The following is a 19,664-nucleotide window of genomic DNA, read 5'->3' as shown; positions in this document are numbered from 1 at the left end:
AACTCATTTCTAGAAACTACGATAAGTTGAACAAATGTTTTATGTGATACAGGATCCGTAATAGGTAAACTCTATTTCAAGTAGTAATTATTCAGACAAGTTTTCTGTAACACTACCTAATAGATGTATTCTGAGATTATGTGACTGGTAATCTTTATTTTCCTGACGTATCACATTTTAGTTCAATCGACAAATAAGTCATGATGTTTTCACATTATTATTATGATAGTGGCTATTCTGAAATGGTATTTCAATTAATAATTGACTGTGATGATGTTTTTAGACCTAACTATCTTTATGAAATTATTCCAGATGTGATAATATCTTTAGCTTTAAAGCATAACATATGTTTAATAGTCTGATGAATTTTGACTTGCTACGAGAATAATTGGAAAACTAAATTGTTTTTTGTAAATATAAAACATTCTATGTTAACGAAACTAATCATTCATTTCAATTCTAATTGTGAATTCAGATCGATACATATTCATCCGTTACCATGGTAGTCTGGTAATTTTATCCATCCATGAAATGAAACTATGATCTTCGACACTATTTCATATTGTATTGACTTAATATGTTCTGTATGGTAAATAACAGAGTTAAGAAAAACCATTTTCCAGACAACATTTATTGGTAACTTACATTAGACGGTGCACACACTGCTGAGTCTGGTAAAGCTTCACCTGGTGTCCACATCTCACTATTTAATAAACAGTCAGATGTTAAATAAAATTGAATCACCGCAGTGTGATAATGATCAGTACACGTATTATTTATAAATGTGTCAATAGTAGGTAAATTGACAGCATAAAATACATTTGACAATCCAGCGATTACTATAGCACAGCAACTGCCAATAATCCAGACACAGAAAATTAATAGAAAGCATGATTTAAGAGCATTGATTTGTACAATATACGGTGTATGGCCACGTTTATAATGTGGCTGACTATTTGAATAATATATTTGTGTACTGTTTCTCATCTGTGAATTAATTACTTTTGATATTCTTTCACTACTGTGCGATGCTTTACTATTGGCATTATGCATATATAAAGTACGATTACATGGATGTCCTGCATCATACTGTGAAAATCGTAAAATTTTTCTAAATGGATGACATATTGACAAATATCGTTCAACGCTGAATATTGTTAAGATCAGTATACTCACTAAGGGACATAATTCAGTTAAAAAGATTCTGAACCGACAAAACACTGTTCCCAATGTCCATGGATACGATTTATTCAAAACAGTTTGGAGTTCAAAAGGGAGACCTATAGAAAATTTAGAAAAAGATGGTAAAATCCTCAACAATCATATTTTTTTATTCATCGGGTGATTGACTGTTTCATAGGATTAAATTTTTTTACAATTTATCCAATATTTTAGAAATAATCAATAATTTTTCTTCGCCTAACGATTTTCATCTTATTAAAAATACCTATGTATGAAAATAGGGAATCGTTTTCAGTTAATTCTACAATTGTAAATGGACATTATTGTCCCAAAGGGATGGACAAATTTGAGATTACATCTTTTAAATTACGGTTCTGACTTCCGATTCTGAACTGAAACCATTCAATTCAAATCCATGTGATTGTTCTTATCAGTAAAAGACCAATATATATTATAACGGAGGCATTTTCGTGTAAACGCGTAAGGCAACAATCAACAAAGTTGTTAAAGACAAAAATTTGATTATTGCGAAACCGAATGAAGGGTTAGGAGTTGTTCTTCTTGGCAAACATGTCCACATTGATAAAATGAGTAATATTTCATACGACTAATTAAAATTCCAGAAAGTAACTGACCGAAAATATTGCAGTAATGAAATAAAGAATGATCGAGTTGGATTTTTTAAGAAACTTGAAGATCAGCAGATGAGTTTTGCATATGTATACGAAACGATTAAGCCGATGAGAATTCATCTGTCAAGGTCATACGGACTAACAAAGATATAAAAACCGAGTGTTCTATTGAGATCAATTTTGGACTATTCCAAATTCACTCTATAAGCAGCTAGTTAAGGATGTACTATAATTTGTCATCAAGATCAAACATTCAAATACTACTGAACAAAAAATAATTTTATAAGTAAATTCATCATCCACAAACTTGCCACTCGTAGATACCGCCCATTATATATGTCAACAAATTATGAAAAATGAGGTAGAAATTCCAACGACAGTTGACATTATGAACTAATTGTTACTAAAATGTACTATGAATGTGAAATTTATGTTCCGTGGCCAAATCTAAGGGTAAATAGATGGACCCACAGAGGGTTCACTGATGGGTTCAATGTTAGCACACATTTTTTAATCTAAACTGGAAAACTGGGTACTTGTACAATTAAGTAATAACTTTACATTTTAATGCCAACATATGGATGGTACATACATCTTTCGCAAAGATCATCCTGGCTATCAGAGATTCTCGGGATATTGAGAGAACTCCACTCGACTATAAAATTCACATGGAAGGACGAAACAGGAAGCAAAAATGCTTCCCAGATATACTAATTACAAAGTAAATAAATGGGTTGCTAAAGGTAAACCTAAGCAAGAAACGTATATGAATAGAGAAATACATAAACCCACTTAATTTTGTTCTTCTTGGATATGAAAGAAATATGTTGAAGACCCCTTGTTATCAGTTAGTTACGTAAAACTCTCCGGATGCAGTTGCGGAAGAGGCATAAGTTTTGCGTAATACTGTAGCAAGCCCTTCGATCTATACAAACATACAAATTTATTTCTCTGTGGACAAATAACAAGCTTATCAAACACATATGGCACCTTGGTCCCATTAATTGCCTTGTATTTATTTTCGCTTGACTATGAATATTTATTAAAGAATTCCTTACATTTACAAATGAACAAATATAGGTCTAATCAGCAAATAAAAATATAGCTATTTAAACATCTACCACATATAAATGACACATTCAGAGAAATGCTAATACTTAAGTTATCCAAAACTATGCAGCAAACATTTAACAAAGGAAAACTACAACTAAGGTTTTCTACGCATCTGATGGTGACAATGGGACTGAAAGATAAATAACTATTTTCGTATATATCAGTTCAAATGTTTCTACAGTACAAGTTACATTAGTAGATATTATGAATAATCTAAACTCATGAAGAATGTGATTTATACTCAGTTTATCTTACTATTTCAAAGTGAATTAATATTATTTTTGACCAAATATTCGATCCGATTTGTTATCGCATTATTAATGTTTAATTCGACATATTTCTAGTTGATATATCTTGTGTAAGGTTATTATTTATTTATTCATCATAGTATGAAACCAAAGTATTTACCATCATAAGAAAATAGTGGTAAACATTTGTAGATGATGGAAGAAGCTTCGGTACTATTTCATTCTCCGGTGTAATCAAAAATCGTTTGCAGCTTTTAGGACATCATCATCAAATTCAACCTTTGAAGATTGTGGAAAAGAACTGTCAATAGCCATTAAAAACGGCTACCATTGACATCAAGTGGAAAAAGAATCCGTCACTTCGGGCAAATATCCTGGACACTACATTGATTTAGTCATTTCCGATATTTTATCAAGTCACATTACATTATCAAATTACACTATAGCTCATAATGAATATATGATACTTTGCAGTAATTATTAGTAAAACTATCTGACAAAATAATTTTAAAAATTCACTTCTGATATTAAAGAAATTGAGCTACCCAACCAACCAAATTTCTATTTCATAATTTATTGACAGCAAGAAAATCACTTTTACACTTTCAACAGTTTACTTGTTCACATAGTCTTTGTCAATTATCAATGTGTTTAGCAAAGACCGTTTAATCCAATAAAACACTTAGCTTATCATCAAGATTAAGTCATGTATTGATACTATGGTTATATTCTGTTAAACGTGATTTGAAATCTAAGACAAGGACGACGATGATGTCAACTAAAAATTACAAACCTTAACTTTATTAACTAGCAAACATTTGTAAACATAAAAATAGAATAGGAATAATAAATTTGTAAGATCTCAGCAAATGAACTTAAAGTAAATCCAACGTTTCTCCTGGCAATCTGGTCCAAGCTTCCTTCCAAGCTTTTCAAGGAAGCTTGGACCGGATTGCCAGGCGAAACATTGGATTTACTTCAAATTCATTCGCTAACATTTTACAAATATATTATTCTTATTTAATGTCTTACATCAACTCGGTGCCCAAATACAGTGAAACTATTCGCTCTAATTTAGATGAAAGTTCTTACATAAAAATAGAATGTTACAAATCGGAAATCGTTTACATTGAATAATTTACCATTACGCCAAACTTCTACTGTTACATTCGTAATAAGGAAAGCGTTTATGTGCACTGATAAACTTCATCAAACATTTTTACTTCCGTAACTCACTTTATAATTTTAGTCAAATTAGTTTATTCATTTAAACACAAAGATCCATCTGATTTTTTTTAAAAAGGAAAACAAGATATATTTATTGTTAATGTTATATTTTATAAAATATGTAACGAATAGCCAAGATATCAACAAATTTGAAGAATTTTTATGACTGACATTGGGAATAGTAATAGGAAGTTCCCGAAAACAAAAAAACCTTGCCAATTTCGATACTATTTAATGAGTTTTAGGGAAGTAAACAGAATTATTTTGTTACAAAAAAAATAAAACGATCACGTAAAGAGATGAATTCTAAACTAACTCCTTGAGAGAATACTCAAACAATTCTCAAATATACACCATTTAAACATTCACAGAAAAAAACTAACACAAATCGGTTGTTCAGTATTGAATGGAGTAACTTTCAGGGAAATCAACTTATTTGAATGTTGTATTCTATTTGTAATAAAAGAGACTATTTTATTAAATAATTAAAAGAAATAAACACAAAAGTGACTTCTGGTAGTGAACGAGTTAATCATAAACGATATCACTGTTGGCGTTAAATCCTACACTTATTGTCTTGAAATGTTGAAGAACATTTTCAACATTCGATGGTTACATGCGTGTGTAGCTTGTATTAATTAGTTATTTTGTTGTGAAAACTAGGTTAAAATAGTAAGCAGAGATGGATCGGGGCTAGCACTGGAATCCAGGAAGCGCGTTTCGTCCTATTTCGGACTCCTTAGATGGATGTACCTGCATCTCAGAGTTGATATTCACTCTGGGATTCGAACCCAGTAACTTTCGCTTCAAACGCAACCACTATATATACCACTATATATATCCACTAAGCTACTGAGTCCTGATAGCCACTTGCTTGTGCTATGGGGTGAAAAGTTTAAATTCACTTAGTATTGTTTGTTTGAATCTTCCCATTGATGTGTTAGGACTGCAACTGGTCAGTCTCTAATTGGCATATGTGCATACTGTGCGTATTGCCTCGATATTGCCTTAATTCACAAGTATGGTAAGCAGTCCTAACACATCGATGGGAAGATTCAAACAAACAATACTAAATGAATTTAGGTTAAAATATATTCCTGGTAATGAAAAGTTTTGTGTTCAATAGGACAAGCAAATTTTATTTCCAAGTTTACTTACTGATCTATCGGAACAGAAATACTTGTTATGTAAAGCGAATTTTTGAGGAAAATGTGTTTGTTATAGACAATATGAATAATCAACATTTGTTTCAAATATCACTGTTAGATATGAAGAAAACAGCCATTTAAAAATGACCGCTTTTGAAACCCTGTTGATGCAACAATATAAACCACTATAGTAAAATAATTATTATAAGTAATATTGCTTTTATATCATTTCTAAAGAGATAGGACTGTGTTGCTTTCAAAACATTACAGAGTAACACTAACCAGCACTTATAAACGACTCCGATATAATTATTTATGTAAAAGCCGAAGTATCTGTAATAAGTATTTTGAAAATAACTAAACATTCGTTCACAAACCAGTAAGTTTATTTATGTATCCATTATGGCGTTTAACATCAATATGTATAAATGTAGACTGTTTAGTTCAATATACAAAGCAAATAAAATCATGTATTTCCGCTTAAAATACACTGAAAGTGATACCACTTTTTGAATAGCCTTAAAAGCATAAACCTATCAGTGAGAATATTATTGTATCAGTATATTACAACCCTAGATGAGAGTTTAATTGTCAAGTTTAGTTAATCAATGTTCAGCTATCTGTTGAAAATGATATTATCACTTACAACGACAAAAATGAATCCTTTCTATGTGTCTCTGTAACGTTTGTAAATGGGACTACAACACAGATCCTAAACAATGAACTATATCTGTATAATGTATTAATGTTTACTTTTATCTACTACTATCTGAATGTAAATTAGACTTGCTTTACATCTCTATATTTGACGTTTAATGGCTGTGCTCTACTTATTAACAATCATTTGTAATTTTTACACAAAAACGTCCCGCGTTCCATTCTATCAAAACTTACATATTAGAAGTTAGAAGTATACTTGAAATATAAAATTCATCTTGTTTCATGATGTTCTTTGTCATTGTGATTCTCTATAGTGAAATTAACGAAATTAGAAAATCAATAATAAATTAATATAATAACGATCTATTTGCTTGAATGATTTGCATTTATTCTGGATTATGTGGGTGGATTTATTCTGGATTATGTGGGTCAATAGTTTCCTTATGAACATAACTGAGAAAAAGGAGTATAAGAAGGGACTCAAAGATAAGCCTTGTAAAATACTTAAGGGATTTTAAAATAGTTCATGTAAGAATTCCGTGTTTTAAGTTTAAGTTTAGCAAACGGTTAATATTAAATAATAAGAAGCATTGTAATCGTTGAATGTAAGAAGTTAGTTTACAATTAGGTTGCAGCATATCATAAAAAACCATCTACTACTTTTTCGGTCATGTTTACAAATGATGAAGCTCCCGAATTTCATCTGCTCCTTTTGACCCACTAATATTCATACATTAAGAGAAATAGGTATTAATTTATTTGATTGATTCCAGTTGTTCGGAGTACCTTATAGTGAATAATTATTATTATTCTAGGAAATAAAACTTAAGTTGAATCCTAAATGAAAATAAAAGGTAATTCATGTGATGGATTTTATAAATAATTTCTCCCTATAAAACAGTATATATTTCGACACCAGTAAATTTATATGGGATTTATATTATCAACAAGTATCACAGTATAGATCTTTGTCTCTTCACGGCTATGTTTAATTCCTGGAGACTAAGCTATCCATTAAAATTTGTTAACCAAAGAATATCAGTATAAATGCCTAGTGATGACAGAACAAAAGTCAAGGAATTAAACAGCTAGTCCTCAGGATGGATTTTTATTATGGCCGTGTAAAATTTTGTGTAAAAAACTAGTAAATTGAAAACAAATAAAACAAATCACTTCAAACTATTTATAATGGCCAAAGTTCCTTTATCTTGCTTTCTTAGCTAAATGTATTGTCCCTGAATACTCAAACTTATAGTTTATTTGAACCTACCTATTATAAATCAATACAATGCATTGAAACAATTTGGTTAATTTGTGACTTAAACTGTCTGTGATTTAGTAATGAAAATATTTATTTCTATTAAGCACACCAGCAATCAGAAATGCTTATACTTTTAAAAATTGTTTAGTGTAGAAATTCTTAAGAACCGAGTGACTCTAAGGAAATTATCAAATGTTACTATAACAAAAATAGGAAAGATGGTCGCACGATATCGTGGGTTGGTTGAGGTTAGACACTAACACTGTTGAACCCCGGATCAGTGGTCTGTAGTTTACACGTCCACGCGAAGCCAAAAGTCCTGAGTTCGAGTCTTGCGTGCGTGATTGTGGGTGCACACTGCTGAGGTGTCTCGTACTATGACGAGATGGTCACCTAGTGTTTTCAGGTTTTCGATGGTGGTCTAACATTGATCAGTTCACTATCTGAATAAGAAAAATAATAATAATGATATTCTCTGAATTAGTTTCGAAAGCTCGATGGTGATATGTTTTTAATGTTTTATATGATACTACCTACAAGACGTATTCTAAAAAATGTTTCATCGTATCTTTGTTTCTGGTTCACATCATTCATAATGGTCACAACAACGAGACTTGACTGTAACCGAATCATGCCGAAAAAGCGTGAATTACATAATGATGGACGGGGTGAAACAAGGTGTATTCAAAAGACTAAACCGGATAAGCCCAAATCGTCAGATGTTACCACAATAAAATTTATTGTACAAGGATGACATTAAAACCTATACTAGCGTCAATTAAATCCATAATGAAAAAATGCTTGATCATGAGAAATCGTAGTTCGGATAGATAATTAGCGTGCAGATCCAATATTAAGTTAATTATAACGAATGGCAGTGAAATAATCCAGAACAGATATTTTATTTGTTTTAAAAACTAGGTTAAAATAAAGTCATTCGTTTCATCAGAAGCAGACATTCTGAATATCAGTTGTTTTGCAGTCATACACTACTACTGGGCACATAATCTTCAAAGTTCAGATACCTCATAGGAGTATGACGAATAGTTTGATAAACCCATTAACTTCAAAATGAAAATAAAATCAATAAGTGTTCCCTGAAAAAAAATCATGAATGAAACCAACTTTCATATTTTTATAATTGGTGATGTATACCTAAAAAGAATTATTGTTCCTAACCTGTTTGAGAGGAGACAATTACTATATTCCGTGTTTCTTGAAAATTTGACTATTGTTATCCGTAATTATCACGTTAATATTTGGCTTTGTTCACGAAGTGGCAGAAGTTAGGTGAAATACTTAATGGCAAGCCGATGTGACCATGAATCATCATGAAGTATTTATTCCAGTACATCCGTTTCGATTAAAATGCTTCTTGAATAATATCCATTCGTGAAGCAGATAATCGAAACACAGAAGTGCTTTTTTCCCAAGAAAAAGGTGGTCCATATAAGTGTACAGAGTTCAGTTTTTACTTGATTATATAGGTATCCACTCAAAGATCATGGATGATGAATAATTCAGAGAAAATGGAAACCCAAAATAACTGATAGTTAAATACTTAAATGCACAAGTTGGACGAAGAAATATTTCTTTTCAAGTAGTTTGTTATGCAGCGCCTACGCTAATATACGATTATAAATTATATACAGAACCAGAAAACTGCCTCTCATTTATTCTTTTACATTATTTCAGTCCATAATAGCCAGGATAATATTTTATTAAAATTTCTTTATGCATGCTCTGATGAGTTATTTACTCCATAATAAACACTGAGATCAATATGCAACTACAGATCTAATTTGTCTGGTTCTTTATTTGAGGAAATGATTAGTTTTTAGAGAAGTATTAACACCTAAGACAACATAAGACGAATAGTACTAATATTTTAATGATGACGCTATTATACAAGTAAACGTTTTCCTACTTATCACATTTTTGCTTAGGAATAATTGAAGACAATAGTCGAATCAACTAACTGTATCCTAAAATAACTGACTTTAATGAATTTACAACGGCCTGTATACGAAAACAATAAATTAAAAACGATATAGTTTGAAAAGAATGAGTCCATTCGTATGTGCGCATATTGAGAAACAAAAGATTACTTATTCATAATATAAGTTTGGAATAAACAACATAAATTCCTTATATGTCTCAAGTTGATTTTAAAAAAGCTGTAGTTTGCAGCCTTCATGGTGAGCCAGCACGGCGAAAACCATGATATAATGATCAGCTGTGTTGTTAAAGTGTGGAACCCTCCAAGAGCTTCTCTACAACCCCGCCAAGTTTTGAGCCTAGGATTTCACTTGAATTTTATACTACTGGGTTAGAACCAAATGTTTCACACTTTTTTATCATCATCCATCACCTTTAGTTACTTTTTTCTAATGTAAGCCACACTCTGAAAGTTACCTCTAGACGGACTTGAATTCCAACATTTAGGGGGTCATGAATGGACAATGATGATAAGTTATATGAACAAAGGAAACAGGTTTCCAAGGCTTTCTTGCTTTCAACGGCTAAATGATTGTTGGTTTGGACTATAAATAAAGAAAATCCATAAATCTATACCAAAGAAACTCCGTTACAATTTCTAAATTATACTTTCATAATAGTTGACGGCTGTGTAGGGGAGACGACTAAAGTAAGAATCTTAATTACAGAAATCTCAGTGGCTGAAATCAAATAACTCAAACGTTTCACCTGGGAGTCTTGCACGAGCTCCTTCAAGTGAATACTTAAAATTACAGAAGATAAATTAAATCACAAAATAATTATGTACTGAACGGCTGTTCAATCATACTAAAATCGTACTGCTGTATTCATTTTCAACCCATACATCGTCAGTACCAAAGATCTACATCCAATTTTGTAGGTGATTATTATAACTAAATATTAATTGGTCAACTATTTTGATCAACATAACAAAAACATTCAGGTAATTACCTATTTGTAAATTTTTGTCAACCGATACATTCTTTGATAGGCTCGAGCTATGACAACCAACCAAAAACTCTAGTATTATCCTGAGCATACCCTGAAACTAAATATACCCATAACTGTCTAAAAATAGCACAAATTGAATACATTTAATATAGGTTAACCCACATTTATAGAATCAACCATACTAGACAACTTTTTGGTAAATAGTTATTTAGTCACCTTATTTATGTTTGTTAATTTTAATTTTGAATACTTCTGCAAGGGAGGTTTGGACGAAACTGCCGCGCTAAGCTTTAGAGATAATTCAATTTATTCACTGAGGCTTTCACAAATGTTAGTTTGATTTTTAAAGACCGAAGTAAATAAACATTTGAGCAGCAGTTTATTATTCAAGATAAAATTACCATAGAAGTAGCACATTTCTAATAATCAGTAAATTCTATCAAACAGTTGTATTTCATAACAATGCATCCACGGATTATTCACATACTGAGATTTTAAAACCCATATATCAATTTCCTAGATATCTACTCGATATGAATTTCTCGTCATCATTATGATTTATATTTTAGATTGCATGTAGGTTATACATACGTCTTGCATTTAAATTTTAAAAAGTCAAAGCAGATTGTTTAGGACATTTGTTTAACTTGAAAACTACAACTAAAGACCTTTAAATAAAGTGCGTCAAGTTTAAATTAAACCAGGTTTTTTGGTGCACAAGAGTTCATGTCTTCAGAAAATGTAGGTTAATATTTAGGATGCAGTTAATCTTACAAAACTGAAGTTTCTTATATAGATAATATAGTTTTCTTATCCTTCATTCGGTTATACAGCAGGCAGTCATAAATAATCTTTATTAGAATTCAAGTTGACAAGTTAGAATGAAGATTGTTTTTACAAACTGGTCCTATATAAATCGCTGATGTAAACTACATAACTACACAATATGATTATGACCTTCACAAGTGATTGGTCATAAGATAAGTACTAGTGTAGTGAACAAGGACACAAGTGAGGACAATCGAATACATTTGAACTCAACATTATGAAACATCTTAATAAAATCGAAAAATCATGCAGCAAATATTTCATTCGCAAAATATTGATCAATTGTCTCAAACTTGACTGTTCTTTTTGCAAATATCGATCAGCCGTCTCATATTTCATTGTTCCTACATTTTCATGCCGATTGCCTTCCGTTTCCGTTCTTTTCTTCTCGATCTTTTACTGAAATACATTCTATTCCTGACTATCGTTGTATACTACTTATGTGGATATGAGTAGCCCACACCACACTATCAGTATGGGATTTTGCGAAGCTAGCCGGCGTTATCGATAAAATTTTCATCTGTGAGCCATGTTGTATAGTCACTTGATTCATAGTTTGAAGGAAAATGAAGGACATCAGCGTCAAAATTGTACTTACTTCCAGAAAGAATAATAAGTATTCCCTAAACATGCGAACCGTTATTATCTGATTACTGCCTTCTTGAATATTGCATTAACAGATTTTGTTCATTTGAGTTTTGAGATAACTTCATCCAAAAGTTTACTTTCAAATAATGTGTTTTTATCGCTGGCAAACGCTTTTGTATAAGATCGCAGTATCGCATATCCTTCAAGTTGAGTGTCTACACTGCTAAACTATTTTGACAGTCAAAAGAATCATTCGTAAGGTCACTTTTCGGTTATCATTAAATTTTTAGCTGATATTGTGGTGTGCGCTACTAATGTCGACAGACACAAGTAGTATATATTATCAATCGAAAGTGAAATGCCTGGAGGTAGAAAGTTAAGAAAACCGAAGAAAAGAGAACGAGAACAAAGAATGATTGGTGTGAAAACGAAAGAACAATGATGTCTGAGACGATTGATTGACATTTTGCAAATGAAGTATTTGCTGCATGATTCTCAGATTTTACCAAGAAATTTTGTAATTTTGTATTCAGATATATTCAATTGTTTTCACATTTGTTCTCGTCCACTACAATATCATACGGCAATACGAACCATTTCCAAATAAACTAAGAAATAATTAGATAGTATTTCTTCAAATAACTAATATTTCACTCAACGGACGATGTTACACACATAAATGCAAAACTATACCAACGTAAAACAAAACTATTATTTACTGGAACTGGACTTATTAACCATAAGAGAAGCTATCAATTATATATGTAATAATTCAATTTACAATATTTGGGGTATATTTATTCCCAAAATATAAACACTCACTACATGTAGCTAAAATGTTTCATTTGGTTAATTGAATAAAAGAACATCAATATGCGTCTACCAAATATTTCTATAATTATTAATGTCAGAACATCTATTATACTATTCATGTTGTCCATATTGACTAACGTATACACAAGTTATTAGTCTATTATAAATTGTCTTTCATAATAAATCATCTATAAAATATATTTGTCTGTTTTGGGATAAGTTTATATTTATACAGTTGTAAAATATTCAATAAACAAATCTCAGTTGATTCCAGTCATAATTGTGTTATCACTGATTAGTTTTAGCCGTTTATATTTTGGTTACTGGAATAGTAAATCGTTAAAAAACATTATAAAAAATCCTAACATTTTTGAAAATAAATTTGTACTTTACATGATAAATAGGACTGAACAGTATTCGAATGTGAATTTTTGCAACAGAGGTTGATAGAGAACTCTGTAGATTAAATTAGAGTTTAATTAAGATGAAATACATCATTGACTAACCCAGTATTTGCTGAATAAAAAGTTATCAAGGAATTTACTTGAAACATTTGTCAGAGTGTTATGGTTACTCTACACCATAGGGTCAAACTCTAATGATGTTAAATAAAGATAGAACAAATATTGATGCAGAATAATATGAATTCATTATATTTCGTGGTTTCTCATCAGCTGCTTACAACCAATCTAATGATGTGTTTATAACAGTTTGATATCATGACGTTTATATATATACATATGCTGTGGTCTCTGAGACGGATAGTTAAGATATGAGTCTTTTATTGTTCTTCTGAAAAACATCAAACTGTACTTCAGTGTAATCTTGAGCCCCTAACCATCCAGCTAAGAGACCATAACACACCCAATATCCTCATTTTGAATTATAAATATTTCCTGTCATAAATATATATATATATATATCTTTATTATTAGAATGACTATTTTAATAATGCAGGTGACGGCTAAATATTCAATATAAAGTTTGTGCTGGTTTTACAATACTGATGGAATTTAAAGCTCTCAATTCTTATTTAGTTTATCCCAAAAATTATCTTGAAAGGTCAACAAAAAAGGCCTCATTTTTATACAAATTCATGCACTAATTAAACAAACTTTAGGTTCAAGAGAATTTATCAGAGCAAATTAGGAAAGAAAATAAATAGCTTATGAGTTTGAAATGACTTTATTAAGGTGCTTGATATAAATGCACTGATGCTTCAACAGTCATATCTTTCTGCTCGTACTGGATAAACTCTTTATCCCCACTAAATAAAGAATCCAACTAGTTCAAAACGACCGATGACAGTACGCCTTTTCAGCTGAATTCGGATTAACTACGTACCATTTTGTTAATAAATCATTTTTATTATCATGATTCCTGAAGGTTTACTCTAAGGAAATACATAAGAGGTTTCCATGATAATATATGGATATCTCGTTTGTATGAAACTACTACGATTTCATTACATATCAAAATGTGATAGTTAATAACTGTTCGTTTATTAAAAAACACTGTTAATAATTTACAATTCAGAATCCAGAATCAACCAAACTCATCTAAATGAAACAATTTATTTAAACTCATGGGGAAAACGTGAATCAAAATTCAGGTTAATCAATACATCTAATATTTACATGTAAAATTTGATGACCTTGTGGTAAATGAGCCAGAACAAGCTAAGAAAGAACGAAACAAACCGTGGAAAGTGATAGTACTTTAAGAGTTGTATGCGAAATAATAAAAAAAAACAGAGTTCACTTTTAGTTGAATGTATTTTTTGAAAACAAACTGGAGAAGTCGAGTGCAATTTTGTAAAATTTAGGTTCCTTCCCAGTTTGTAATAATTTAATTAGTCTGAAACATTTCCTAGTTATTAATTAATTTGTCAATGATATTGCTATAATCTCATATACGAAACAAACTACCGTAGAAAATTAGGGAGCTAAAATTTTTATCATCCAATATTTGAACACATCCTGACAATGTATTCTGCATGTTGTTTAATAAAGGTCACCCGTTATACAGTTAATTTTTCATATTTTTTATTTTCAAGGTTTTCTCTATGACATGGGAACCCGTCCATTAATTTAGTGAACCTTAGAATTTTCATTGAACAATCAACTTTTAAATAAAATTTGATTGATGAATGAAATAAATTTTCAATAGAAATGTTGTCGTTTTAGGATAGGAAATCAGTTAAAATCAAATGTCCATACATCAGCTGGGTTTCTTGGAATAAAAATCAGGAAGTTCTACTTAAAAACAAAAACCTGCCTGATACTAAAATGTAATTAAATGAAATTTAGGTCAAATATTTATTTTTCTTTATCAAAATCGAAAGGAATTGTGGCATAAACAATTGAATGATGAATTAATCATAAAAATCAAATAAAGACAATTTATCATGGTTTATTGAATAGGATTTTTACTGTTAAATTATAAACTGAATTTTTTTAAATACTCAGTTAGTAAAATAAATTACAGCTCTTATTTATGAGGGAAATACATTTGATAAAAGTAACTAAATCGATTAATTTCCTTCTATATACTTAGTTTATGTTGATTTTCTTTTCTGTAAATCTACTATGTTTTCATGAGAAGAATAGCTGACAAAGAAAAGCAATCAGTTAAGAACGTTATTCTACAAATAAGATAAAGTTTCATTAGACGTTTACCGATAAAACAATTCAGTCATAAATAATGTTTGTTTTTATAAATTCTATTAGAGTTTCTGCAAACGTGTACAAGTTGTAACCATGGATACATGTAAGCAAAGATGGATAGTGGCTAGCAGTGAAATCCAGGACGCACGTTTCATCCTATTTGGGACTAGTATATGCCAATAAGAGATTGACCAGTTGCAGTCCTAAAACACCAATGGGAAGATTCAAACAAGTAATACCAAGTGAATTTAAAACTTCACCCGATTGCACAAGCAAGTGGCTATCAGGACTCAGTAGCTGAGTGGATAACGCGGTGGCGTTTGAAGCGAAAGTTACTGGGTTCGAGTCCCAAAGTGAACACCAACTCTGAGATGCAGGTACTTCCAGTTGACAAGTCCCAAATAGGACGAAACTCGCTTCCTGGATTCCACTTCTAGCCACTATCCATCTTTGCTTACCATGCTTGTGAATTAAGGCAATATCGAGGCAATACGCACAGTATGCACATATGCCAATTAGAGACTGACCAGTTGCAGTCCTAACACATCAATGGGAAGATTCAAACAAGTAATACCATGGATACATGTGTTTCAAAAAAGATAAATGTCCAACACCTAATTTCTTGTGTTAATTCAACAGTGTATCCATACCAACATCATCTTCAGCCATGATATCAGTAGATTTAAAGTTGTTTAGTTTATCATTTTTAATAAATATTTCAATTCCATGACAAAGTTGTGACTGGACTGCATATAGATGGTTCGCTTTTATCATTATAAATCATATTTCGATAAAATTGGCATTTATACATCAGTTTAAACTGTATCTACTTTAATCTCAAACACCCACTTGAAAGTTGGTGACAAGCAGCAACGTCACTATATCCGAATAACAAAAACCAATAAGGTTAAAATATGTTGAATCAGCTCTATTCAATATTGTGACTTTAGAGTTGACAAAACTCTCACGAAAACTATCCTTAAGAGTCAACTCTGATAGCTGTATCTAATTCAACTTTCAGTTTCATGCTAGGTTTGTTGTATGTGTTTCCGTAAGATATTAAACTTTAATAGCTAAAACAGAACAATACTTTTGTAACTGATTTTAGTTCTTATTTCTACACTGAATGATAGTAAATATAGCAATTGTAGAGGAATTGTTTGTTTCATAACCTATTAAATACATTGATTGAATGTGATTTAGATATAAACTAAGGTAACTATTCATGTGCACCAGCAGAATGAAGCTGAAAAAATCTTTATCATAAAAAGTCTTAATCAACTAGTATTCACTGTACTGTAAATCCGTATTAGTTATTAAAATCTCCGCAATAAGACTTGTTTTTATAATAAAAATAAAAGCTAAACAAAGCAGTAGAATACAACCTCCTTTAAAGAAAGTGAACATAAACAGTGTCCAATAAAAATGATATAGCCTTCATTCTGTACAATAATTCCAGTCACTAAATATCGCAAAAATAATGTTTTTTCATGACCAGAATTCATTGGCATGAGAACGAAGATAAAATGATACATTTTTTTAGGTAAATGTTTTTTCCTTATACTCAGTCTAAATAAACACTAGTAAATATAGTGTTACCTAAACCTGAAGTCATTCTACAGACAAGAAGATGAGATCAGTTATGCTTAGAAATTTTAACATCGAAAAATTTTATTTTAACTTTCATTAATTACTGATATTTGCAGTTCTATAGAGTGACAAATTCTACAAATAGTCTATATTTCACTTTTTTCCTACATAATCTTTAGATCAGGTACATTTTACAACAATAAACAGTACATGGTAAGCAGAGATGGATAGTGGCTAGAAGTGGAATCCAGGAAGCGCGTTTCATCCTATTTCGGACTCCTCAGATGGATGTACCTGAATCTCAGAGTTGATGTTCACTCTGGGACTCGAACCCAGTACCCTCGCTTCAAACGCCATCGCGTTATCCACTCGGCCACTGAGTCCTGATAGCCACTTGCTTGTGCTATGGGGTGAAGTTTAAACTCATTTAGTATTGTTTGTTAGAATCTTCCCATCGATTTGTTAGGACTGCAACTGGTCAGTCTCTAATTGGCATATGTGCATACTGTGCGTATTGCCTCAATATAGCCTTAATTCGCAAACAGTACAATATATTTCAGATTCATGGAAAGGCCTTGAATCTTCATGTTTATAAATGGATAAATCGGATCACTGACTAGATGGTGAACATTTGCAATCTGTGTCCGAAATCAATAAAATATTGAACCCGAAATAACATTTTCTCAAGAGTAATAAGTAAGCAGAATTTAATGTAATCAAATATCGTTTAAGAATAGTTTAGATCAAAGACAGTCTAGTTTTGATACAATCGTAATTACGCTTACACAAAGCTTTAGATACGTTCATGATTTTTGGGTAATATGCTCATACTATTGTGATCAAAGTAAACTTTTAACTGAATTTACATCATAAAACGCATGAAATAGAATATTACTTTGAACATATATATTTGTAGATGTATAAACATATATTGGATCTTAGACCTATAAGATCCAACATTTGATAACTAAAAATCCTGAGGTAACTCATATTTACAAACTTGACTTTATAAACTGTTAACTCCAATAACTATGCCAAATGGAACACTAATTTCAAAATATAACAAGTCAAAAAGAATATGCGTCGTCATGAAGAGCGTATGATGCAAAAATTAACTTTGAACATTATTGTAACAAAAGTTAGGAATTTGCTGTTTGTGGAATCTTTAGTGTATATTATCAGACTTCTTTTCAAAGTTGGTATAAGTCACTAAGACATTAGATAACGTTTAAAAAAGGACAGTATATACATATATGATCCTTGACACCATAATTTCTTTCTGGTTTTTGTAATCCCACTGGTTTTATTTTTTATGATTTTATTGTTGACGATCATATCGTAGCATAATTGAAAGGATAGGAAATAATGTGATTTCCATATAATACCTTAAACGTCTTGATGTAATTAACTTAAGTACATAATAATCATTGAAAGCATCTTCTGTAAAAACAATAACGCAATAAAGTTTTTATTTGACTAAGTATTGAGTAGATTGATCTCGAATATAGGAATAGCTTTCAAAAGCTCCTTTCGGTGATTTCCACAAATACGTTTATTAAAAAACGTCGTAATTTATTCTGTATTGCTCTTAATAATTTTGTTGTTAAAAGTGAAGTTAGTACTTCGAGAATAATTCATCATTTGATGAAAAAAGAAGATACTAAAATTCTTTGATAATAATTTATTAATATACTTTGTATAAAGATAACAGTTTAATTACAAACACAGTACTAAAGCAGTGATAGGTAATATCACTGTATTTCATTAAAGGCTGACAATCAAAACGTTATTTATATACCATTTTCTTAATAAATTTTCTTAATAAAAAAGACTCAGTAGCCGAGTGGATAACGCGATGGCGTTTGAAGCGAGGGTACTGGGTTCTAATCCCAGAGTGAACATCAACTCTGAGATGCAGGTACATCCATCTGAGGAGTCCGAAATAGGACGAAACGCGCTTCCCGGATTCCACTTCTAGCCACTATCCATCTTTGCTTACAATGTCTCAAACATTTGTTTCTTTTAAAATTACACTTTCCAGATGCCTTATGTAAACAGCATTTAACTGATAACTTTAATTGCTTATTTGACATTGTATGTATTACCATTTTATTTAATATTTTGCTCAAGTTTGAGATTTGCTTTTTGATAATGATTATCTCAGTGTTATGTATATACATGATATTTATATTGATATGTTTAGAGACGGTAACATATAAAACATTGTCGCAACTTTTATGATTCTACATTTTATTACCTTTTTAATATTCATAAAAGATAATACAACTAGAATCTCGCACTAATTATCATCAAATACAGGTATTCTTGATCGGTTCAGAAATTATCACTTATCCATTACATAATATATACACTAAATATGATAACAAAAATTGTGTAATAATTCTAACGTAACTTCATCCTTTCAACAAAAAATATATGTTGAAATTTATACAAACCAGTATGTTATCTGTGGTTGAATTTTCCAGCTATTACAAAAGCGACTAAGTGAGAGTCTTTTTAAAAGGCGTAAATTGATCAGTGTCAAAACTACAAAAGCACAGTTCACACTATCTAACAACTCAGAAACTATAGAAAAATTTATGCACAAGCACATTACCAAAGATCTATAATTTGATTTTGTGCAGCAGTTATTTAATCCTATGTTCCAACACTTTTCTCCTCTACGGCTTAAAAACCCGTAAAGTGTACATACAGATATTCGATAGTTATTCTGATATAAAACAGAAGGTTTCATCCTT

The 19,664-nt window shown here is 30.8% G+C and overlaps 1 protein-coding gene and 1 non-coding gene across 2 annotated transcripts in view; both read right to left on the bottom strand.

Annotated features, from left to right (window-relative positions):
• The window catches only part of Smp_141880 (putative neuropeptide receptor), a gene marked incomplete at both ends in the record, with an annotated part of 29,500 nt that overhangs the window by 9,004 nt on the left and 832 nt on the right, over nucleotides 1–19,664 (bottom strand). Inside the window, one exon of the mRNA XM_018788555.1 lies at nucleotides 646–1,280. Coding sequence (XP_018654086.1) covers nucleotides 646–1,280 — 635 coding nt within the window. The remainder of the gene's footprint in view (nucleotides 1–645; nucleotides 1,281–19,664) is intronic.
• On the bottom strand, nucleotides 17,219–17,284 carry Smp_tRNA_01324_Gln_TTG.1.1. Its single transcript has one exon. It is a non-coding gene (tRNA).

Source organism: Schistosoma mansoni, chromosome W, assembly GCF_000237925.1.
Source record: "Schistosoma mansoni strain Puerto Rico chromosome W, complete genome".
NCBI lineage: Eukaryota > Metazoa > Platyhelminthes > Trematoda > Strigeidida > Schistosomatidae > Schistosoma > Schistosoma mansoni.
Note: the sequence above shows the minus strand (reverse complement) of the source record. Positions and strands in the feature narration are given on the sequence as shown.